Source organism: Scatophagus argus, chromosome 6 (assembly GCF_020382885.2).
Source record: "Scatophagus argus isolate fScaArg1 chromosome 6, fScaArg1.pri, whole genome shotgun sequence".
Taxonomy (NCBI): Eukaryota; Metazoa; Chordata; class Actinopteri; family Scatophagidae; genus Scatophagus; species Scatophagus argus.
Window position 1 is genome coordinate 8,337,986 of NC_058498.1, and position 21,861 is coordinate 8,359,846.

At 39.8% G+C, this 21,861-nt stretch overlaps 1 protein-coding gene and 1 long non-coding RNA gene across 10 annotated transcripts; both read right to left on the minus strand.

The window, feature by feature from the left end:
- Nucleotides 1-84: 84 nt before the first annotated feature.
- Nucleotides 85-21,350, minus strand: dazap1 (DAZ associated protein 1). Of its 9 annotated transcripts, none has more exons than XM_046391629.1 (14): nt 21,252-21,350; nt 19,517-19,557; nt 17,247-17,413; nt 16,633-16,698; nt 15,483-15,590; nt 15,190-15,238; nt 10,752-10,834; nt 7,512-7,659; nt 7,251-7,283; nt 6,494-6,646; nt 5,468-5,632; nt 2,787-2,879; nt 2,284-2,331; nt 85-1,023 (listed from the first exon to the last, which is right to left on the minus strand). In XM_046391629.1, the coding sequence occupies exons 3-14, from the start codon at nt 17,358-17,360 to the stop codon at nt 851-853; spliced, it is 1,233 nt and encodes a 410-aa protein (XP_046247585.1). In that variant the 5' UTR covers nt 17,361-17,413; nt 19,517-19,557; nt 21,252-21,350; the 3' UTR covers nt 85-850. The 9 variants fall into 9 exon arrangements, with proteins under 9 accessions (XP_046247585.1, XP_046247581.1, XP_046247580.1 ...); XM_046391625.1 differs by lacking the exon at nt 21,252-21,350 and adding an exon at nt 20,753-20,906 and having other exon boundaries at nt 15,483-15,587; XM_046391624.1 differs by lacking the exon at nt 21,252-21,350 and adding an exon at nt 20,753-20,906 and having other exon boundaries at nt 6,494-6,643.
- LOC124060534 lies at nt 4,785-5,461 on the minus strand. The gene is made up of 2 exons (XR_006843587.1): nt 5,143-5,461; nt 4,785-5,041 (listed from the first exon to the last, which is right to left on the minus strand). It is a non-coding gene; the product is annotated as an uncharacterized LOC124060534 (long non-coding RNA).
- Nucleotides 21,351-21,861: the final 511 nt, after the last annotated feature.

The window sequence follows — 21,861 nt, forward strand, 5'->3', positions numbered from 1 at the left end:
TTTTAGTTCTTCTACGCAAATCTTTTATCGAAATACCATAAACGAATACACACCCAAACACAAACATCTGAGACAAGCACCGTATTCCTTGAAACATTTATTTTTGTAATAATTTGTCCTTTTTTTTCTTTTTGCGCAAGTGCAAAAAATGCACCCAAAAGAGCCACCTGAGGGAAGTCTACATCTTTAAATAAAAAAACAAGCAAAGTGTACATTTATAGTACAAAATTCTCTTTTAAAAAATTGCACAGTTTGTGTATAATATATATATTCATAATCTCCATTTTAAACAAACTTTAAAGGCTCAGAAAGTAAACAAAATTCACCAAATGAAAAATAAAAACATTTTTTCCCTAGAATTTAAAGCTGAGGAAACTTGAGACCCTGTTTTCGTTTGTGTCCACCATAAATATACATATTTATATGCAAGTCTCTTTACATATAGTCTCTGTGCTAGTGTTTGACCAGACAATCAAAATTATTGCAAAGGAGTTTAGTTCTACTATAAAACATGGGCTGGGGGAGGGGATAAAAGCTTCTTTCTGCTGAATGTTCTTTAAGTTAATGCCAAAAAAACCCCAAAAACAAACAAACAAACAAAAAAAACCTGGGTTTCTTTACACCCCATTTGAATTTACTAGAATCCCTGCTTTCACAAACGTTTCTGTTTCACAAACTGTGTGCATTCAACATTCCCTTGGAACAATCCAGAACTCCAGTTTTGTTTTTTAGCGAGAACACACATTTCCCTGACTTCTTTTTTTATTTCTATTTTTTTCTTTCTTTTTTTTTTCTTTTTCTTTTTTTTTTTTTTTTAACTTTACAGAGCAGCCCTGCCCAGAGGTGGCGGTCAGCGTCGATACGGGTGGAAGCCCTGTACGTTGTGGTTCTGCCCTCTGCCGAACGCACTGGCCGCAGGCTGTGGGGCTGTGGCCGGTTGTGCTGTCGGGGCCCCGTACGAGGCCGTCTGCTGACTGGGGTCTGCGAAGCTGTGGCCGAAGGCTGTCAGGTCCTGCCCGTACCCTGAGGAGGACAACAGAGAGGAGAGGCCAGGTCAGAGCCGAGAGGATTTTAGTATCAGCTCACCAGATGGTGCTCAGGGAGAAGCCTTACTGCTTTAACAGTAAAATGTTATTTTAATGTCAAGGAAAAATCCACCCCTCACCCACACACTACATAACCTGTACTCCAATTGATCATCTCTGATTAAATAAGTGTATTTTTGGTGAACAACTGTGCTTTTCGAAATACCGAGGCTGTTGGAAACATTGGTGCTTCACATCAAAATGATTTTCATCATGCTGGTGATTTCTTGTTCCAGTATGACCAGTTCGTCCCAGCATCTACTTTATCACCAGCCTGTAATGCCTGGGAGTAGATTAGACAAGTGTAATAAACTCTGTAATGAACTCTTGACTATATATGCATTCAGACTAAAAAAGAAGCCAGAATTATGTTCTTATATTGTTTGTTTGACTGTGAAGTGCTATGAATAATGCTCATCATAACATAAAGGAACTGTGACCCAACAAACAATTAATCAAATATTTGTGCATTGCCAGAGTTTAAAGGTTTCATGGTGGATTTTTCCTCTAGATTCAAATACTGTATTCCTTCAATGAGCCCTTTAATGATGACTTTTTTTTCATAATAATGTTAAAATATAGAGAGACAAAAAAATACAATTTTAAAGGTCAATTTAATTTAAAATGGCCTTCATTGAGGAAAACAGTCTCTAGATTTGATTGATGATCAGTGCAACACGCACAATGTTTTCTGTTCAGACACTGGATGGCACCATATCCCTGTAAACACACAAGGGAACCAAAATGACACCCAGGGAAGGAAACTAATCTGCCTGGAAGAAAAATGGCTGCTGCAACACAAAACCCAGCAACCATTGTCACTGTCAAGCCAAAGGGCGTGTAAGGTTGAAAAAAAGGTTTGCTACCAAATGGCTGATTAAAAACAAAAACAAAAAAACACAGCTTCAGCGCCTTGCTGGTGAATGTTTGTTTTCCTACCCTGGTAGCGCCCAGTTTAATTTTGAAATGTCACTAGTAAGTACTGGATTGGGGAATGTAATAAATAACTGGAATGGTAAGACAAGAGATAGAAAGACAGAAAGAAAGAAAAAAGGGGGAAAGTTAGAAAATTTAACACATTTCTTTTGAGGTGCTTAAAGTGCTCAGTGAACAGAACAAAAATAATAAATCTGAAGAACAGGGAGCAGTCCCAACAGGACCACCCAGCAGAACAATCTGAGATAAACTGGAAATTTACTGGCTTCGTGTCCTCCTTTCAATCTTCTTTCCTTCCTCACCACTCTAGCTATAATGTAGAGACAGTACATGGGGAAAAAACAATGGGTGAATGGACTGCTGATGCATACAGACAACTGAACCATGAACAAATTTTCTGACCATTAGATCATCCTTTGATAATCAGCAAAGCAATGCAGACAGAGTGGACAAAAGAGGAAGACATGGTTAGTCTTGGTATAGTAAAGCTATAGCCGCTGAGGGAGACAACATGCTTAGAGCTCCGGATGTCAAATTTCAATGTAAATTTCTTTCAAATCCACTCAGCTGCGAGGCTGTCGCTGGCCATCTTTTACTATACAAGAGTGCACAGGGTAATTTGTATGTACATGCAAAATGTACATGCAAAATACAAAACACAAAGCAAAAGAAAAGAGGAAAAGAACCAGGTTGCAGCTCTATTAACACTACAGTACTGGACAAATGCTACTTTTCGTGGTTGGAGAAGACGATGCTGGCACCTACCTGCACTATATCCTCCCTGCTCATCCTGACCATAACTGTGAGAAGGACGCGTTGGTCCGTAGGCAGAGGGGTCCTGAGGGTAGTTACCCAAGCCTATCAGGGAGATGAGGAGACCAGGTTGACTGAACCCAGATACTGCTGGCCTACTACTTTACATAGTTTCCCCCCTTACTGAGCTAACAGAACTGTACATTTATTATCATTTACTGCTGCTGCACTATTCTTGGAGAGGCGTCACTGCTCAGCTTCATCTAAAAGTCAAAACAAAATGGGAGTGTGAGTGTGTGAGCTATCTGCTAGCACGCCTGATGTTTTTATTTATTTATTTGAAATCATGTCAGCCTGGTCTCACGAAATTTTGTAAAATGTGCATGATATGCTATGAGGTAAGTAATGTAAGAACTATGTTTTCCTACCAAGAAAATATCAGAGGAAAACAACCACAAACAGGAACTACAACAACCATACCAGTAGTTTTGCAAGTTGCATTTGGCAAAATACTATTTCTTATATATGACACATATTTGTTGCCAAATATTTTCCAAAGAAGGTCATAAGCTTCTGGATTGATTTCCCAGATTCCAAGCTGCCACTGATCTCCATTAATTTCCAACATGATGTGACAAAAAAAATAAAATATGTTCTTGTTTTTGGGTACTCCGGTTGTAAGCACTGATTATTTTCTCAACTTTAGGTTACTTATATAACCCTGGTTCTGAGTAACATGGCATCAAAACAAGTGCTTTCAACAACCCCAAGATGCCAAAAAAAAAATCTTACCCAGAAAAATCTATATCAATTTCTCACATTAAATTTGCTCCTCAGCAGTCAATTCTTGGATGCACTAAGGGGTTTGACAAAAAAAAAAAAAAAAAAATCAACATCAAGCTGTTTATAGTGAGGAATGACCCATCAATCAAGTCAATGGCTGCCTGGAAGGTGGGAATGATTAACATTAAATGGTATGCAGTAGAAAATGATGGCACTGAATTAAACATGCAAAACCACTGGTTTGACCTTTACTCTAACCAAATGATTTTGACTCCCTAACTCCACCTTTAATGAAAACAAACTTGCTTTATTTGTCTAACCTCAATCATTCACTAACCTTACACATGTGAACATGTCCAGTTCCTACTCCTGTGTACACTTTCATGATAGAGTTGTGTGATTTGTGTCCACAACATCATCAGCCTTTCTGATTTCTGCTCATGTCAAAAAAAAAAAAAAACCCTGTGAGACTGTTTAGTACTATTGACTTCAGTTATTGGACTAAGTGCCTGAACAGGCAGCCAACACTAAATGCAAAAAGCTGGATGGAAAATAAGCACGAGCAGCAAACACTGAACAAGATGAGCACCTGTCATGGCTGACGGCGATCACATGACTGAATTTAAATGTAGATCCAGCAGTGTGAAGCAGCTGTCAGCCAAGTCAGAAGAAAAATACCAGCCAGCCCAAAAACTGAATGTAGCTGCTGAATGAACATCTGACTCTTATCTGTGACTGTGTGCTCATGTGGCTGAATGGGTGAGGGTTGAATGAAGGCAGAGCTTGTTCCTTTTCCATGGATGCTAGTTAGTTTTCACAGTGTGTCAGTTTTCATTTTGGTTCAGAGCTGAGCCTCCATTTGTGCTCTCAGGATGATCTCAAACCCTTACTCCTGCAGGAGTATACATTATGTCATTCGAGAAGCTACGCTCTAAATGCTTTAATAACAGAAATTAATAAGATACATCATTTTCTAAATTGTCACAAGAGTGGCTTGATAAAATGTCTTATTTTCAATTCCCTGCACGCCGACAGGAATCTGGCCAAATACTGTTCAAAAGGTAATGTTTGACTAGACTAGAACAGTCCAGACCACAAAGACATCCACCAGAAAGTAAAACCTACAGACGCATTAGTCAAAAAAGTCTGACAAATACCTACATGTAACTATAAGGCCAAAGTTCACATTTTCCAGACAAGCATACAAAGCTCTGGACTGACAACTGATGGACATGTTGAAAATTTTTAATAGGTAGCTTGGCAGGTTAGACATGCCTAATTCCAGAAATAAGGTTTCATGGGCATAATACTGTCATGCTGGTGTTCTTCTATGGCGATCGTGCCAAGACCAGGAAAAGAAGCCAGCACACTCATCAACAGGGAGGAAGAGCAGGAGGAGGTGTAGAAGGGTGGGGAGCAATTAAAAGGGAGGAATATTTGAACCAAGTTGTCTAGTACAGTCCGTCAGGAGAAGGTTGCACTCCCTTGAAAAATCAAAATAAAATAAAAATGGAAAACAAAACAAATTAAAGGAAAACATTGCAAGGCAGGATGATCTAATTCAAACCTAACGAGACCTACCAACCGTTTTTCTAATCCACAGCCCAGCTGGAAAAACTTGACAGAAATGACTGCGGAAGACTCCTGGATATGATGAAACTTCAGCAGCATCTTCACAGCAGAGCCAGAGGGGTTCATGTATGCAAGAAGCATGTATGGATGTGTAGCTGTTCAAGCTAAATGGTACCAAGAGCAAGCTCCTGCTTGTCTAAGAGTTGTAGATATGCACTTAAATGAGCTGCTGCATCCAATAAAATATCCAAGGAGATAGGCAAGGCCAAAGGGTATATAAAAAAGTACATGGGAGAGAAAGGGGTCGCACACTCGTCAACGCACAATGCTTTTCTTACCGTACTGGCTATAAGGGAACTCAGGCTGCCCAGTGGGAGCTTTGCTCAAGTCCTGAGTTGGTGTGGTGGCGGGGGCAAAGCCCAGAGGTGCAGTTCCTGGAGTGGTGGGTGGAGGAGGAACTTGTGGAGCATACTGGTCTGCTTGGGGTGTGCCGAAACTGTAACCTGTTAAGAATAATAAGATCATTTCTATCACATTCCTCTGAAGATCATTTGCTAGTAGTGCTTTATCACAGATGGTTTGGATTATGTGTGTATACAAAAGCATTAGACCAGATGACCCTGGTCAAGCCCCAGCATTAGTCCATGAGTAAAACACACAAGTAGTTGACTTCAGTCTTCACCTGCATTATGAATGGAAACAAAAAAAGATCTAGATGACATTGCTAGTCAAGGTATTAATCCCTTTCTCCAACAAATCTCTCTTCATTTTAGGCTGTAAAAATATAAGCTGTCAACTGCCAGATCAAATTATGACCACCTCTGCCAACACACTTTGTAACCAATCACTTTAGGCTTGCTTCCCAGTTTTCTAATATTTAGTTAACTGCCAACAGGTTTAACTGGTGAAAAGTAATAATCTCCCCACATGCTTCTTAGCAACATTTCATGCTGGGTGTCTGAGTCACACTGTCCATGTCTGATAAGGTGGAGGTTCCTCCCTGACCACAGCAACAGCAAAGCTGCATGAAAAACCTGACATAGATTAAATTTTAGACATTTTAGATGAAAAGAAATGCTGCCTTGGGAAGCCACGACCTAAAAAACAATGAGAAATTGTTTTTAATGTTGATGATCTAACTGTCGGTTGGGAGACTTTTGCACTCTAAGGGAAACATCTAGAGACAAAAATGTGAACATCTTTTAGCAAAGAAATAGAATTCTGACAGCTGAATATCCCAGGCATCCTCCTCGCCACCTAGTTCTCAGGGTTACCTTTACATGTGCCACAATAGCTGTAAGCACTTTGCAGTGTTGTCAGAAGATCATTCAAGTGTAATGAGTGAGTATATCAGTATTACTGACCAAACTGAGGTGCTGTGCTGTAGCCCTGCTGAGGGTAGCCCTGAGGTGCAGCAAAGCCACCTGCCGGGGTCGTGACCAGGAATGCGTTGAAGGGTGACGGAGGTTGTGCGGGGGTTCCACGACCTGCCGACAATGGAGGTCCATACCCACCTGCTCCAAAACAGAACAGATGTATTTTACAGCAATATTCTGACATAAATATATGCACGATTTCTATAATAATAATAATAATAATAACACAGTGGAAGCACAGATGTACTGTATCTCCATCATTGTCAATCTGCCATTGTTTTACTGAGCAGCGTAACAGACAGAAAGTTGTTATATAAATGGTTTTGCAGGACACAATCTGAAGCTGAATGAAACTGAGCGAGCACAGGGCCGGCACTGCAGTGAGCGTTGCAGGTTGACCTGGAGGTGTTGATATGAAACCGAGCCTGACCAATAGCAGGGGGAGGCTGGAATCTATTCAAGGCTGCCATCTGTCTCAAGCAGCAAATTATCAGCAGCCTTAGCCATTATGAATCAGTGATAACACGTGCTGTTAACTGTCATCAGCTTATTGGCCACACAGAATACAAGCCCATTTCTGTGACAGAAGTGCGTCAAGATAAGCACATGATCACATGGCAAAGGCACAAAACTCTATCTGAAGTTTGATCTGTTAATTTATGCAACATACAGAAAAACAAGCAATTCGCCGTTAAATCAAAAGGAAAATAGTTTTTCTGTGTGTTCTCATGTGGACAACACCTACCTATGGGTTGGCCGGTAGTTGACACCCACACTCCTTCAGGAAGAGAAAAAACAAGTTAACAATGAGTACAATATATTGTTGCCTGAAATGTAAAATGTTCACAGAATCTGGTTCAACATTCAACTGACAGTACAAGCAGTGACCTACATGCACAAGGTTAATGTTAAAGCAGACGGTTTACCACATATAAACAGTCGCTACTACGTTTTCCTCTGAACTGCGAGCCTGACTTGCTGCGCTCTGGGACTTGTTCCCACTCACCCTGTGGCCCGTAAGCCTGTTGCCAACCCTGGGCGGGCTGTGTTGTCCAACCATTAGCTGCACTCAAGATGCCCCTGGGTGCCCACTGGCCAGGGCCAAGCTGGCCAGGAGCTTTGCTGTCACGAGGTTCAGCCTTCTTCACTTCCACCTGGACAAAAGGACAAGGAGGGCACATTTGGCAACACCAGTATAAGGCCCACGAAGTCCCTCACCTAGACAGACCTGTCCTACCACTGATTGTTTAATCTCAACATTTGGGGGAACTCTGACATCTTTCACTTTATGTTTATTAAAATAATGAGGGGCAACTATGTTAATCGATATTGCTGTGTAGCCAGGAGAGCTGTACAGCTATGTGTCTCAGGTACCAACTATCAAATGTTAATATCACAGTACACAAAGTCATCTTTCAAAGGACACACAGTTTTCTGAAATGCATCTCCATATCCAGATCACAGCCTTTTAAGATGTACCTGAGAAACATAGATTTATTTATTTTTTTTTCCCTCAAATGAATAGCCCTATGTATGATAAAGTCATCTAATGGAAGGTCATGACTTACCTTTCTCCATATAAAAAATATAAAGAATCTCATTCTTATTTTATTTGGAATAAGTTTTGGGGGAGGGGGGTTAATGAACTGGAGAAACAAAGCTGTATCTCTGTGCTAACAGAATATATAAAGGTAAACATGCAGAGAGTACAAAACAGTCTTTTCTGTAAAATTGAATCTTCATACTGTGTCAAACGTGAGACAATTTTTTTCAATTAAGTACAAGTGGCTGATACACTTCGACCCAATTATAATGTCAAGTCATTGCTGGAGGACAGCGTCTTTATAAAACAAAAACCTTAAAGGTTACAATGGTGACCTCAAGTTTTTTTTGGGTGATATTTATAATAATAAAAAACACCATTTGTGTTGGAACTACTGCCTTACTAAACACTCAGAAACTGACTTTATTCATTCATTACATTACTTAAATTTGACTTTTATATATAGTTTGTCAATTGCTGTAATAGTTTGATGCCTTAGGTCGAATACAAATTTATTGCCCCAATAATAAAACTTTACTTCCTGTAAACCAGAGCAAAGAAACAGGCTGAGACTAAGGGGGAGCCAACCAGAAATAGACTGAGGGGTTGAGTTATTGGGGTCACCTTGCAGGAGGAAAACGAATCACAAATTCCTCCCAGCTTTAAGGTGTTGCCACCTTCCCCAGCCTCCCCTCTTCCTTCTCTGTCGACCTAATTACATGCACGTGTTTCCGGCAGTGGCCTCCCCGCCGCCGGCAGCTACCTGAGCACTTTCTCCCGTGGGCATCACAGCTACGAGTGATGGATACCATGACTTCTGTACAGTCCCCAACAGCAGAACTGGGATTTGTTCCACAGTTTGATGTGCTCCAATTTCTAATTTTGTAACTCATATCTCCCAGCCTCCCTCAAGTCCCAGCGTAAGGTAATGTCAAGTCAAGAACAATGGATTAAGTCAATCCTTGATTCCTGCTGGAAACCAGGACAAAGTCAAGGGGGTGCATACCACCGGAGAGTATACAGGTTGGGCTGAATCATTTACAGAGGAAATGGGATTCGGACCATCTTTTTAATGTAATAATCAGCTTTTACAAAACATTTCCATAAAATGTCTTGTGTTGCAACTCAATATCATTGATTTAGCTTGATAAATCCATCTTCAATTTGGTTCAGGAAAGGTTTTTACAAAACACCCTGTCTAATAGTCCTCTTCTATGAAAAAGTAATTAAAAATTAATTAACACACAAGAAAAGAACACGCTTCCATTTATTGTTTGTTTACAATAAGTAGACGAAGGGGTCTCTGGAGGGCTGGGGGGGTTAAACTGCTGACCTCAACCTGCAATAACACTAGTTCAACTGCAGGCAAGGACCTTTTCCTGCATTTCATTCTCCATCTCTCCCCTTTTTCCTGTCATTTTTCTACTGTCCAAATTCTCAAATAAAAACACAAAATGCCCCCTTACAATAAAACAAACCAACAAAAAAAAGACTTAAGGAGCCATCTAAATACCAAGTACAGAAACGAGTTAACACGCAATATTACTGAGCATTTGACTTTGATCTTTTTTTTATGCCCACAAACCATCACTGTCAGCATGGAGAACATCCCTCCTCTGGTATCTCTGTAGAGTGGTTTAAAAGCTGCTAATTACAAAATGTCTACTGGGGAAACAAGGGGCTGTTAATGATTGAGAGCGTTAAATGTACATTTAAAACCCGAGTGTCAGGAGCAATCCTAGGCAGATATGTACCAAGTAGCACTTTCTTTTGCTACAGAACTAAAACGTTTTTTTAATGGGTTGTTTTAATCAGCTGTGGTGCCAGGTGGGTGATGTTTGCCACAAGAAATAGAACAAAAGAAGAAATGCCAGAAGGTTAGGAGGTATGCTTGAATATATAACACCATAGTAAATCTATTATTTTGTCCTGGAAGGACAGCTTACCTGACAGTGAAATCTGAATTGTCTTTGTGCAGTAAACCCCATCCATCTGGTACCCATGCTGAGATAAAACAAACACTAAGAAGTGACACGCAAATACTGCTGCGAGACTCGAGTCTCATCCTGAGCAGCATTTTAGAGGTCTGACAGACACAGTATGGAGATTCTTAAACTGAGGTCACTGACTTGAGCTTTTTCTTTAACTTCAAAAAGAAAAAAGAAAACATGTTGACGTGTAAGTGACCTGCCAACAAAACATCAGAAAACAAAAGAAAGAGAACTGATGGGACCAATCCTTTAGGTGCTTTATATTCAGTGAAATTTTCTCTTTAGATCTTTTCTTTTCTACTTCTGTAAATGAGAGAAATGACATAACTTGAATATTATACATAATATAATCTATTGCACTTAGACATCCTAAAGGAGTGGTCAGTTTAAACAAAGCCTTGGGCGACAATAGAAGCTGTAATACAGCAGCATTTGTGAAGGCGCATTGTGCCTCTGGAAACTATAAGCCATATCGGTTAAGTGTGAGGGCAGTACGTGTTTGGAGAAAATAACAATAATGAGTAAATTAATTTAGTGGTCTGATCATTTTAAGATGTTAAAGGATAACTTTGTGCTGTGATGCTATGGTCACTAATGGTTGCAACTGGAAAAAGGAGCTTTAACTAATAAAACAGCATAATAGCAAAATTCTCACTTCGTCGCCCAAGCCTCTGTTTGATCTTAAGGGTAAAATAAAACTACAACTACACACTTTTTTGCCCATGATGTCGTGAAAATGCATGTTGACAGCCTGGTCCACTGATTGTTCGGCCTCGAAAGTAATAAATCCAAAACCTAGCCAACGACCAAGAGTGAATCAAGGTAGCAGGGGGGTTGTGACAACACAAGATGAAGAACAGTATTGGGCTTCAGCAGACTGAGGATCCGTCAAGACTGAGCAAGAGGCTCCTGGGGTTCGGATGATGTCGCAGACTTGCAGAACAACACAAATCCAAGACTAAAGCCTGGGGGATTGAAGGAAACTTTTCTCTTTACTGTGCAGTGAAATATTTTGAGCGGATAACAACACACGCCTGTTTAACTGCTAAACATGGAAGCTGATGAGTGCAGCATTTGATTTAATGTGAAATCTCACATTCAATTCAAATCCATCTTCCACCCTCTAACATTGATAAATGCCAATTGAACCAATACCACTTTTTGTTACTTCATGCCGTTTCATCCAAACCCCACCTTGATCTGTCCCTTGGTACATTGCTGTGGAGCACACACTCGCAGCAGCCATTGTTAATGCATCACAAAAATATGGAGAAACACAAACTGTAGAATGCCTAAAGCTTTCTCCAAGCTTTCCCAAATTCGGTATTTTACTTTTGAGTCAGCCAGGATAAGCCTAAAATGGACAATTAAAATATTGCTCACAACGGTAACACAAAGATATAGGCCATTACTGGCTTACCAAAGTGGCGAGTTGCTGATTTTGATGAGGAGTTTCCATGGGGGATAAACAAAGTTCACCAACAAGAATGCAAAGTCTAAGAACTTTCTGATCCAATGTTTTGATTGCGCCAACTGCAAAGTAAGCTTTTCTTTATCTGGCTAGCTATCTGTAACAGAACTTTTCAGAGTGCTAGCAGGCCGTACTACACTGCAGTGATCTACTTTCAATTTGATTAACTTTCCGCTGTGGCAGAATTGGGTTGTGTGCACAACTCTACTTGGGGACCTAACCTGAATCCAATTAAACATCCTAAGAGACAACCGAGATTTTAGAGACCTCTAGTACCATGCCAATCATTCCCAAGCTTCATGATCTATTGCTATTAATAACATCTGTCAATGACCCGTCCTTAATCTAAATCTGAAACCAAGTTGACACATTAAGAGACTGACAGATCTCGGTTGCAGTGTGTCTAGTTGTGTCTAGTTGAAATTTTCAAAACTTTTTACTTAAATTAGATATGAACTCTTAATCGACCAAATTCTTAAAAAATGTTAAATGACATGGAGCTACCACTTAGTGTGGACTGCCTGTAACTCAGAAGGACAGACGTCGACTGGGACCATTGACATTGAGCTTTAACAACTATTTGATGATCGATTTGTCAAAAAATTTTGATAGATCTTGATGACTACATGAACATTTAAGTAAATAAGATTTTAAAATATCACCATGGGCTCTAGAAAATTACTACTGCGCATTTCTCACAATTTAAGTAACTGATGATGTAAATCTCCATTAATTACAAAGCCCTAAGTTCTCTCTATGATTACATTAACTCTAAACTAAACAAGCATTTGATTTAAGGGCATGGAATTTTGTAGAAGGTCTATTTTTAGACATTTTTGTGAAATTTACAGTGAAATTGTCTGTCAAAATCAGCTCCTCTTAAATTAAAAAAAAAAATAACAATCATTCAGAGGATGCGAGTCAATATCAGGGACCTATTTTCATCTAACACACCACTATAAGAATGAAAACTTCAACTGCTGCTTAACTATCACTCAGATAAACTGGAGGCAAATTCTCAACAAACTCTTCCTCTCTAATTACAGAGAAACTTCACAATGTGATGCAACTTTGTCTACTCTCCATTCTGATCAAGTAAAAAAAAAAATTGGGTGCTTTTACATTTGGCCTGTACCTCTGTGCTACCAGTCAATGCACAGTAACCTAAAGGAGAAAAGACAAATCTTAAGAGACACTGTTAATCACATTCAAACCATTCACAAGGAGAAGGGGGACAGAAGAAAGAAAAATAGAAAGGGCTTACTTACAAAAATACTTAACTTTCTAAATATGGGAAAACACACACTGTGCCATTTAAGATACATGTATCAGTTACATCTAAATCAAGGCAAAGAAAACTTATTCCAATGTTGAAAGTCTAACGGTTTTAGTAAAAGAAACTGTTTATACGATTAAAGATTATTTAATGATTGTTACTGGTACAATACGTCATGTTAAATTCCAATGACAAACTATTCTGGGTTTCTCCCAATAGAGAACGAATGAGGGTGTTGAAGAAAGAGCAGTAAAACATGCTGTTGTGGGTCAGCGGCCGCTGCATCATAGCAATGTAGGACAGATGAAACAGCTGTGACTGTAACTCAGCGAGCAGAGTCTGACACCAACACTGCCAGTGGCATGGGGGTCTGATTCCCAGTGAGGCCATCCGTGCTAAAAGTGTCTGCACATGTCACAAACTCATGACACATTTATGACTAACTATATAAACTTTTCGGAGATTTTGAGGTCTGTCATTTCTTCTGTCGGGAAAGATGGTCGGAGAGGCTCTCGAAACGGAAAAGGACACGTAAAAACCTTTTTAAATTACCCCATTGTTCTAGTGATAACAATGTAATATTCACCTCCAGCCTTTGGACTGAAACCAGGCTCTTTGAAGGACAGATCTTCCCTTAGACACCCAAACTGTGCCCAATGTGTCAGTTGCATGTTGTGATAAAGCACTGTATTTTTTGGAGCACCTACTTCGCTGCAATCTGCCTTTTCTTCCTCAGTTACTGATCTCTTTTGCCTTCCACAACGCCTGTGAACCACCTTCAAATTAGATGCATGAACTTTCTGCAGTGTGTAAGTGTTTGTGGACATTTTCTGGCAGAGAAGAATTTTCAGCGATCTCACAGACTGTATGGAAACTGCTGTGGGAATTATCTGGCGTCCCTACTTCTGAAATGGACGTTTTATGTTTGATAGTTTAAACAGCTTAATATTTCATTTCCACTTTCCTTACTGATTTAACTGTTTAGGTCATTGTTTTAAGGAAACCTGACAAATATTCACTAAGAACAGACTTTTGGTTTGAGTAAATAAGCAATTTGAGAGCTTTGGAAGATTGCTTGTATTTTTCCTAACATTTTCAAGCTCAAACAAGTTATCTATTAACAGAAAAGCTCAACCAATAACTGAAATGAAATTAACTCTTAGCTGCCTTCTTTGACTTAACATCATCATCATAATTGTCATAATCAGGGTAACATATGTAGCCAGTTATCCATAGTAGGGAAAAAAGCAAACAGCAGAAAGGAGATCAAAATGTTTAGTAGATCACTAGCTAATGCCACGATTTGTTTTAGGGTGGATTTGTCCTTTAAAGGTTAGATCCACATTTTGAAGTCTGAATAGTCAGGTGCCCAGATGAACACTGCACGTTGTTATTTGTCCTCCTGTAAACATTGGCCATTACAAGATGCCATCCTAACATGGCTGCAGCGTAAGAGATGAGTTAGTCACCCGAAAAGATGTTCACTTTGGAAGAATTAGATTTAATTTACTCAAACTGCTGAGTCGTCATATGAGCTTCACATAAACAGATTAACACATTTCTGCTGAGAGTGAGCACTGTGGATTTTCTACTCACTCTTGAATCTCTCAATGAATCTTCCTCATACATCTCATTTCATTTATGGTGGGCCCAAATATGCACCATTAGCCAGGCTAATAAATTCAGATGTAGTGATCATAGTCACCCCAAGAAGAACACTGCTCATGCAGTTAATCTTGAAAATGACCATTTGCACTACTTTCATCATGATGATGACCTTGTGAGGTCGAAACCAGTCTGCGTTTTAACCAATATTCTTGACTAAAGGCTTTTAAGCTTCTGTCCTGGCTCTGCATGAAGAACATTTATGTTCTGAAAACAATATATTTAGCAGAATAGAAATGTGTCCTTGGAACAGACCCACGTTTAACACAAGGTCTTGAAGGACACTACATCAAATCCAAATCAGAACCTGCAACTGAGCTTGTGATAAATGCTGAGACTTTAAGGTGCCACCTACTGTTCTATTAGGAGGGCAAATCACATGCAACACTACACAAATTTATAACCATGACATAAAACACTTAATGTCTGTTTAAGAATTTCATGCATTTCACTGGAGAGAAATGTACTTAATGTTACAGAAATGCTTTCCATTCCACCTCCAAAAAATGTTACGTTTTACACTTGATGGTGACTTTGTATGAGGTTTTATTTGACACGTTTTGTGTTTAATAGTGTGTTTTTACCCTACACAAAACTCCTGTTATGGGTGACAGTGTTTAAATTGAATATCTGGGGCTGAATGGGCTTTTTCTCTTTGGGCCAGAATAGTTTGTCATGAGATTTAAGATGGTAAGGTATGGAGAGGGGAGAGGAAAAAAAAACGGGATCAGCTTTTACCTCGGGGCCTCTGCTTCTCCGCATCATAGATCATTACCACCTCTGTGACCTTGAATGGGACAAAGGGAAACAGCGGCTCAATTTAGAAAACACGGCTTGTTCTTAATCCAATTAAATATTCTGCCTCAATTTGGACTAATCATTAATTTGCCTATCTCATCCCACTATTTTCACTACAAATTTCATGTTTTTTCATTTCATTTTCATTATTGACCCTGCTCAATGTCACATCCGTTCAAGCAGTCTTAATGACGATACGAACTCACTTGCATCATGTGAATTGAAATACTCACCACTCCGAATCTATTGAAATAGTCCCTGAGTTCAGGCTCGCCGCAGTTATGGGGGATTCCACCTACAAATATCTTCTTTGATTTATTGCTATCAGCTTTGCTGCCCTTCTGAAAGAAAACAGGGAGTGTATGGATTTCAATGTCTGTTAAAGGATCACTCTGGGAAGGGGCCAGTTAGCCATCATCTATTCAGACAGTGCAGAAGAAATTAGGTTCTCCTCTTGCCCTGGGGTATAATTCTTAACATGTCATGTCAATGCAAACACTAGTCTCTACAGACCAGAGAGCACAGCTTTCTCCACTTGCTCTCAACCACTAAGCATTCCACCATTGCTGTGCATGGCACCATAAAGGCTAGAGGCTGCTTACGACAATAATGACTTTTAACAATTACATTTTTTCCTTTTGTTATTGAAACATTGTGTAGCAGCTACATGACTTAAAGTTAGTTAATGGAGTTCCAGCCTCATTTATAAAAGCTTCTGACTTCCAACCTATTTTTGCAGCCAAATGTGACTTATAAACATGTTTTATTGACAGCAAAGGTGCAATAAATAAAATCTTTGCTGCTCAAACAGACAAAATGACTATAATAGATCTGTAGTGGCTTGTCAGCATTGCTGATTGGCCCACAAATTACCCAAGTTGCTCCAGAGAATTAAAAAAAAAAAAAAAAAATCACTGCTGAAAGCAATTTTCTGAACCACACCAGCCTACTCTCTAAACCCTCTTGTGTTTTCTCAGCTTTATTCAGTGAGGGAGGAAAACATACCTCAACTAAGAAGGCATGAAATTTCATCTAAATTTAGAAAATCAAGAAAATTGTTCTACATTCAAAAAAAGGTAATACAAAAGCTTTAGTATAATTCCAATATATCAAGGCAATGCATGCCTATGACCCCTTTATTAGGTATCAATATGTATATGTTGCACTGTATGAAGAAAAACAAATCTGAGAATGGTGATCAAAAAAACAATTTAGGTCAAAGTCAAAGTGTTTTTATAAATGAAGCTCGAGGTCTCCTCATGGCCCATGAAAAGAGACTAAAGTCAAACCTCAGCGGGAGGGAATGGAGAGGCCAACCGCCTTAGTCTAGTGCAGCAGAAGCACCTAACCTAACTTCACCAGTAGAAATCAGGTTCCTCTTACCCAGCCCTCCTTGGTTCGAGACTTTTCAGGTTGCATTCCTCTGGGGGTGCAAGGCTTCGGGTCAATCTAACAGCAGACAGAGAGAGTTTGACATCAATGCCCAGATAAAAGGCACCTTCATATGTTCTTTTTCACGATAACAATATGTTGGCTGCTTCATGCAACAGTGCACCATATGTACTGACACACATTAGTTTTAAAAATGTGGCCTATAAATATGCCCTTCTGCGCCTCTGTCAACAGAACAAAGGAAGCAATAAGTAATCCGTGGTGAGCTGACCGTCTGAGAGGAATAACGCAGGGAAAAGTAGATTAACAGCAGCTTGTTTCCTTTCAGTCGTCTGAGAGAAATTCATGTTTAACTGCCACTTTTGCTGATTTGACTTCAAACAGGTAAGTCTTGTTGGGCATACAAACGTCAGTCTTTGCAAAAAGCATCATCTGCACTAATGTCTGCAGGCAGGAACAACCCACAGAAAACTTCTCCTTGAATAACTTTTAACTCCTATGAATGATGAAATACAGGATGAGGTTTTTCCACACTGCTCACACAGAGCACAGGTAGATTACGCCAGTTGATTTGACTATCTGTTCCTTTGATTTAGAATACTCACATTTCTTCCATCAAGATTATGCGGCTTCGTCTCCAGCACTGTCCGTACACAATTGGGGTCTTTGAATTTGACAAAGCCGAAGCCTCGTGACTGATTTGTAGTTTTGTCCTTCATGATGACACAATCTACTACTTCCCCATACTGTGAGAAGTAGTTTCTCAGTGTCTCTGAGAAAAAAAAGAAATAACATGACATATCTGCTTCATGAAAATAATCACAAAACCATACAGCAATACTGAAGGTATAATCCAGTCCAGTCTGCCTACTGAACACAAAGAAGTACAGTCGTGATTTATAGAACTTGTGCTTTCATTATGATAAATGATGCTAAGAAAACATCTTCAGCACTTCAACCTGCACTAAAATGGAAAATGGGACCAAAACAGGTGAAAAGAAAAAAAAAACCCCAAGCACCACTTGTCATATATTTACACCGGGAACACTACAAGTCATTCACTGACCTTGATATTATCTTATGGCAGAATGTTGGGAATCGAACCAATGTCTCTTTATGCAAAAAAATATAAACAGACACATGATGCTCCTCAGCAGCAAACAGAGCACTGACCCACTGTCACATTGCATGGCACTAAATGTACACCCAACCACTGTAACACCCATACACGCCCACAGAAGCAAGGCATACAAGTTTGAACAAATGAGGACTCACTTTGGAGAGAGTTAACGTAATTGCTTTTCTCATTTCTGGGAAGCCCTGAGGCATCGCCAGGGAAACAAGCTAGAGTTACACAGCGCTCTGGTTCAGATATTAATGTTAACAGTGCTGTTAACACAGACAAGTCCTTGTGCAAAGTTACACAATGACCAACCAAGCATGAGCCAGTAAAGTGCTTCATACAAACTAGACCACCTCTGGGAAAGTCTGAATAAGAGGACAATGTATACGCAGACCAGATATCAGATACCAGTGGTCGAGGTTTGCGACTGTTCATCAGCAACCACCTCCACCAAGGACATCATGTTTTTGGCCCAGTTTGTTGGTTTGTTTGTTTGTTTGTTCATCTGTTTGTCAGCAGGGTTACAGGCAAACTGCTGGCAGGATTTTTGTGAAACTTGGTGGAGAAGTATAACATGGACCAAGTAAGAAGCACATTAAATTTTGAGGTGGATCCAAATCACAAGGCGGATAGACAAAATATTTTACACTTTCGCAGAATGAGCATAGGATTCAGCTGCAGGTTGGCCCCTCGTCCTCAGAAGAGAGCAGCAGCGGAAAAGTGAGTAAATTAAGAGAGAGTGGTGGTTAGCAAAAACAAAGCACTGAATCAGAAAAATAAAAAGTCGTTTTCTGAGTACCCTTCTAGTTAAATAATGTATAAAAGGGATAAAGTATAAAAAAATACAATTAAATATTCCGGACACAAAGAAACGGCATTAATAACAAAGCCACAAGCAGACCCTACCAACAATGTCTGGATGACAATTCTTGAGTTATCCGCATGAACGCACAGGCTCAAAAAAATGTGCAGTACAGCTGAAACAATGCAATGTTTCCTGCAGGGCTATGGTATTGCACTATAATATATTTCTAGGACTTTGCAAGCTTGATATCATCGTGATGATGACTTAATATATCACGATATTAATATCGTACTAGTGCTCTGATATTTCAGAAATGTCAATATGGACGGTGGTGTTATTGTCCACTTCATGTCATCATTACATTAATCACTTTATATCGTCTTGAATAACATAGTCATTGTAACATTTGGACCACATAGTAGTCATAATTTTACTGACAGCAATAAAATTATGACTGCTGCCAAGGTTTTTATAACAATACCAAAATGATGTGTTCAATATGTTACCTCACTGAACACAGCATAATGTGAACAGCTATTTAAATCAGGCAACATCTGATCAAGTAATGAATGAGCAAGACAATCTCTCTCTGTTTGACCATCATAGCTGTACAAGTAGAGATCATATCACACACCTTTGTTTTAATTATTGCAAGAAATCACCAACAGCCATATGCAAAATATCACATACTGACATCAGTACTCAACAGAAGTAAAAAATAATGAGATTTATATTGCAATAATAATGCCCATCTCCTCTCTGTATTTTAGTACTAAATATTACTTGATAATCTATCAAGTCTGTTCAACTTTGAAGCCCAACAAAAAGCCCAACAGGCCACAAATCCATGCAGCTTTGTCTGGGTCACCAAGAGAAATTCCTGTTAATTAAAAACACTATCTGCTTGAAGTGGCTGACCTTTTAACAGGCTAAATAGAGTGTCTTACCTTGTGTGGTACTCCAGTCCAATCCGCCCACAAAAAGTTTCCTGAAAAAAGGTAGATACATTACCATTAAGTCAGTCATTGATGATCACTTTCAGTCAGAGTAAACTATAAAGCACAAGCATCATGACAAAGTCCTAAACAAAAGACATCAAAACCACGGGGAATTGAGAGTAAAAACACAGATGTCTCGGTGGATAAGACTGAAAGCACAGTTTTAGAGGTATAACAACGCTACAGCTGACTAAACAGCCAAGTACACAGATATTACACAACATGAGGCAATGCTGCTACCAGAGCTCCTGCAGCTTGGGGGGATATGCACACAGCTCCAACTAAAATGACCGTTTTTATGTAACTCATAATAAGGTCCAACAGTGGCCATGGCTGTCACTTTGGTCCTCTGATACGAATGCGATGGCCTCGACAAATGGTCTTTTTATGAACCTCCTGCCACGTAAGTTACCCCGGGACGGGGCCATAGCGTTGAGCAAGCTAATCAACCCTCAGCTGACAAAACTGAATCCAGAATCTACAGCAGCCTGTCTACCACCGCCTCCAGTCCTCAGCACTGAAACCACGAGTATTTTCCAGTCAGAGCGGAGCGGAGCGGAGCGGAGGAGAGAGCGGCTGCTCCGCTCCCTGCATGCGCACCGGGGAACTCGAATGCCGGGTTGCAAAACTAGAAGTTTAACGGCAGTTTAAGCGGCACCAATATCGAACTAGCTAGCGAGTTCATTGATGTTGGGTTAAGTATGTATGTGGCGTGCTTTGACAAAAGTGGAAGGTTAGTTAGTGCGGACCAGGATGCCCCATCCTCCAGCAGTGCCCGCTAAATGTCCTCGCATTGGCGAAGTCGAGAAGGGAGACTTTCGCTTCGCTGGCAAGCATTAGCTTAGCTAGCCCAGTTGCTTCGAGCTAACTGAAAACTGCACTGAAATAAGTAAATACACTTTAACGCATTCCCTTGACAGGCTAAGTAGTAGCACTCCAGACAAACAAGGTCTCTTTCGCCGTAAGCAATAAGGGTAACAACTGGGTTACTTTGATAACTACTTACACTTTTCTCCGTCTTTCCTCAGGCTAGCGATCTCGCTAAGTTACTAAAGCTAGCTTAGCCTGCTAGCTAACGTTAGCTGTCAAATGACAGCTTGACAAGACAGCACGTAAACTATAAGTTACCGCGCAGTTTACAGTTTTATGCGCCTGCAGTATTCGGCTTTGTTAAATGAATCTTACCCGACTTCATCTCCGACTAAGTTGTTGTTCATTTCTGAGGCTTAAGCGGAGGGGGGCTGTAGGAGCTGTGACCGGCTTATTGCTTCAGTGCTGCCCCTCTCAGACTGAGAGCGGAGGAAGGTCACTCCGCTTTTTGGTTCAAACTGTTCTGCGCAATGACGACGCTGCAGGGGGCAGCGGCCTTTAAAGGAACATTACACCCAACCATCCGACTCACTCTCTTTGCTATTTTTAATCTATTCCAGAGGGGTAGCTGCTTTAACCCCCCAGGTCTTTTTATTGCGTACTGAGTTCATTAAGCATCGGGAAATTGCTTTTACGCAGAAACATCCCTCAAAACAATAAATGACCACAAATTTAAAGATTTAAACGACAGGACAACAATAAAAAGCGGACAGCCCTCATGAAACACAATTACAATGACAGAATACAGGAATAACTGGATTGTGGCCTGATTATTAGACTCACAGTGGAATAAAAGTAAACTTAATGTGCTTACCAAATTTCTTCCTGTTGGACGTATCCTGTCTAGGTCTGAAGATGTTGTGTTGATCCTTTATTTAAACAGTCTAATTGAAAACAAGGCCTGCAAACAAGGACAAAAAAAAACATGCAGTACAAAAGCAAGTACAATTCAACCACAAAATGACATACAAATAAACACATTAATGATGTACTTTAACTCCATTAACAAAAACAATAACAAGTAGCGTTCAGAATGCCTCAGTGTAATGTTTTGAAGTAACATGTAATAACAGACTTTATCATTTTTCTGTAACTCATTCCACCTATAGGGTGCTCAGTATCTAAAATAAGTTTTTTCCATGCTCAGTTTCAACAGCAGGTATGGCTATATAATATATATATATATATATATATATATGTACACACCCAACACCAATTGTCCCCAGGAGAGTGAATAAGCTGCTATCTTCTTATATTTCAAGATTGAAAATTTGGCCTGTGGCCTATGACAAATATCTTAACGAGCATCCCAGCATCTTGTATCAAGGGGTGTCATCCAGTATTTGCATGCGTGCACACAGCATATTTCATGCAAATCCAACCCTTACTTTTCTGCTGCAGGAACGGCATGGAGACAGGATCGA

What these genes read in the sequence shown, in the direction of transcription:
- dazap1 (XM_046391623.1), bottom strand. Translation starts at nt 20,784, where the DNA reads ATGAACAACAACTTAGTCGGAGATGAAGTCGG. An exon ending in AACTACCGGCCAACCCATAG is followed by an intron (nt 6,647 to 7,250) that starts GTAGGTGTTGTC and finishes TCTGTTTTGGAG; the next exon opens with CAGGTGGGTATGGACCTCCA. An exon ending in GCAGGGAGGATATAGTGCAG is followed by an intron (nt 2,332 to 2,786) that starts GTAGGTGCCAGC and finishes TCTACATTATAG; the next exon opens with CTAGAGTGGTGAGGAAGGAA.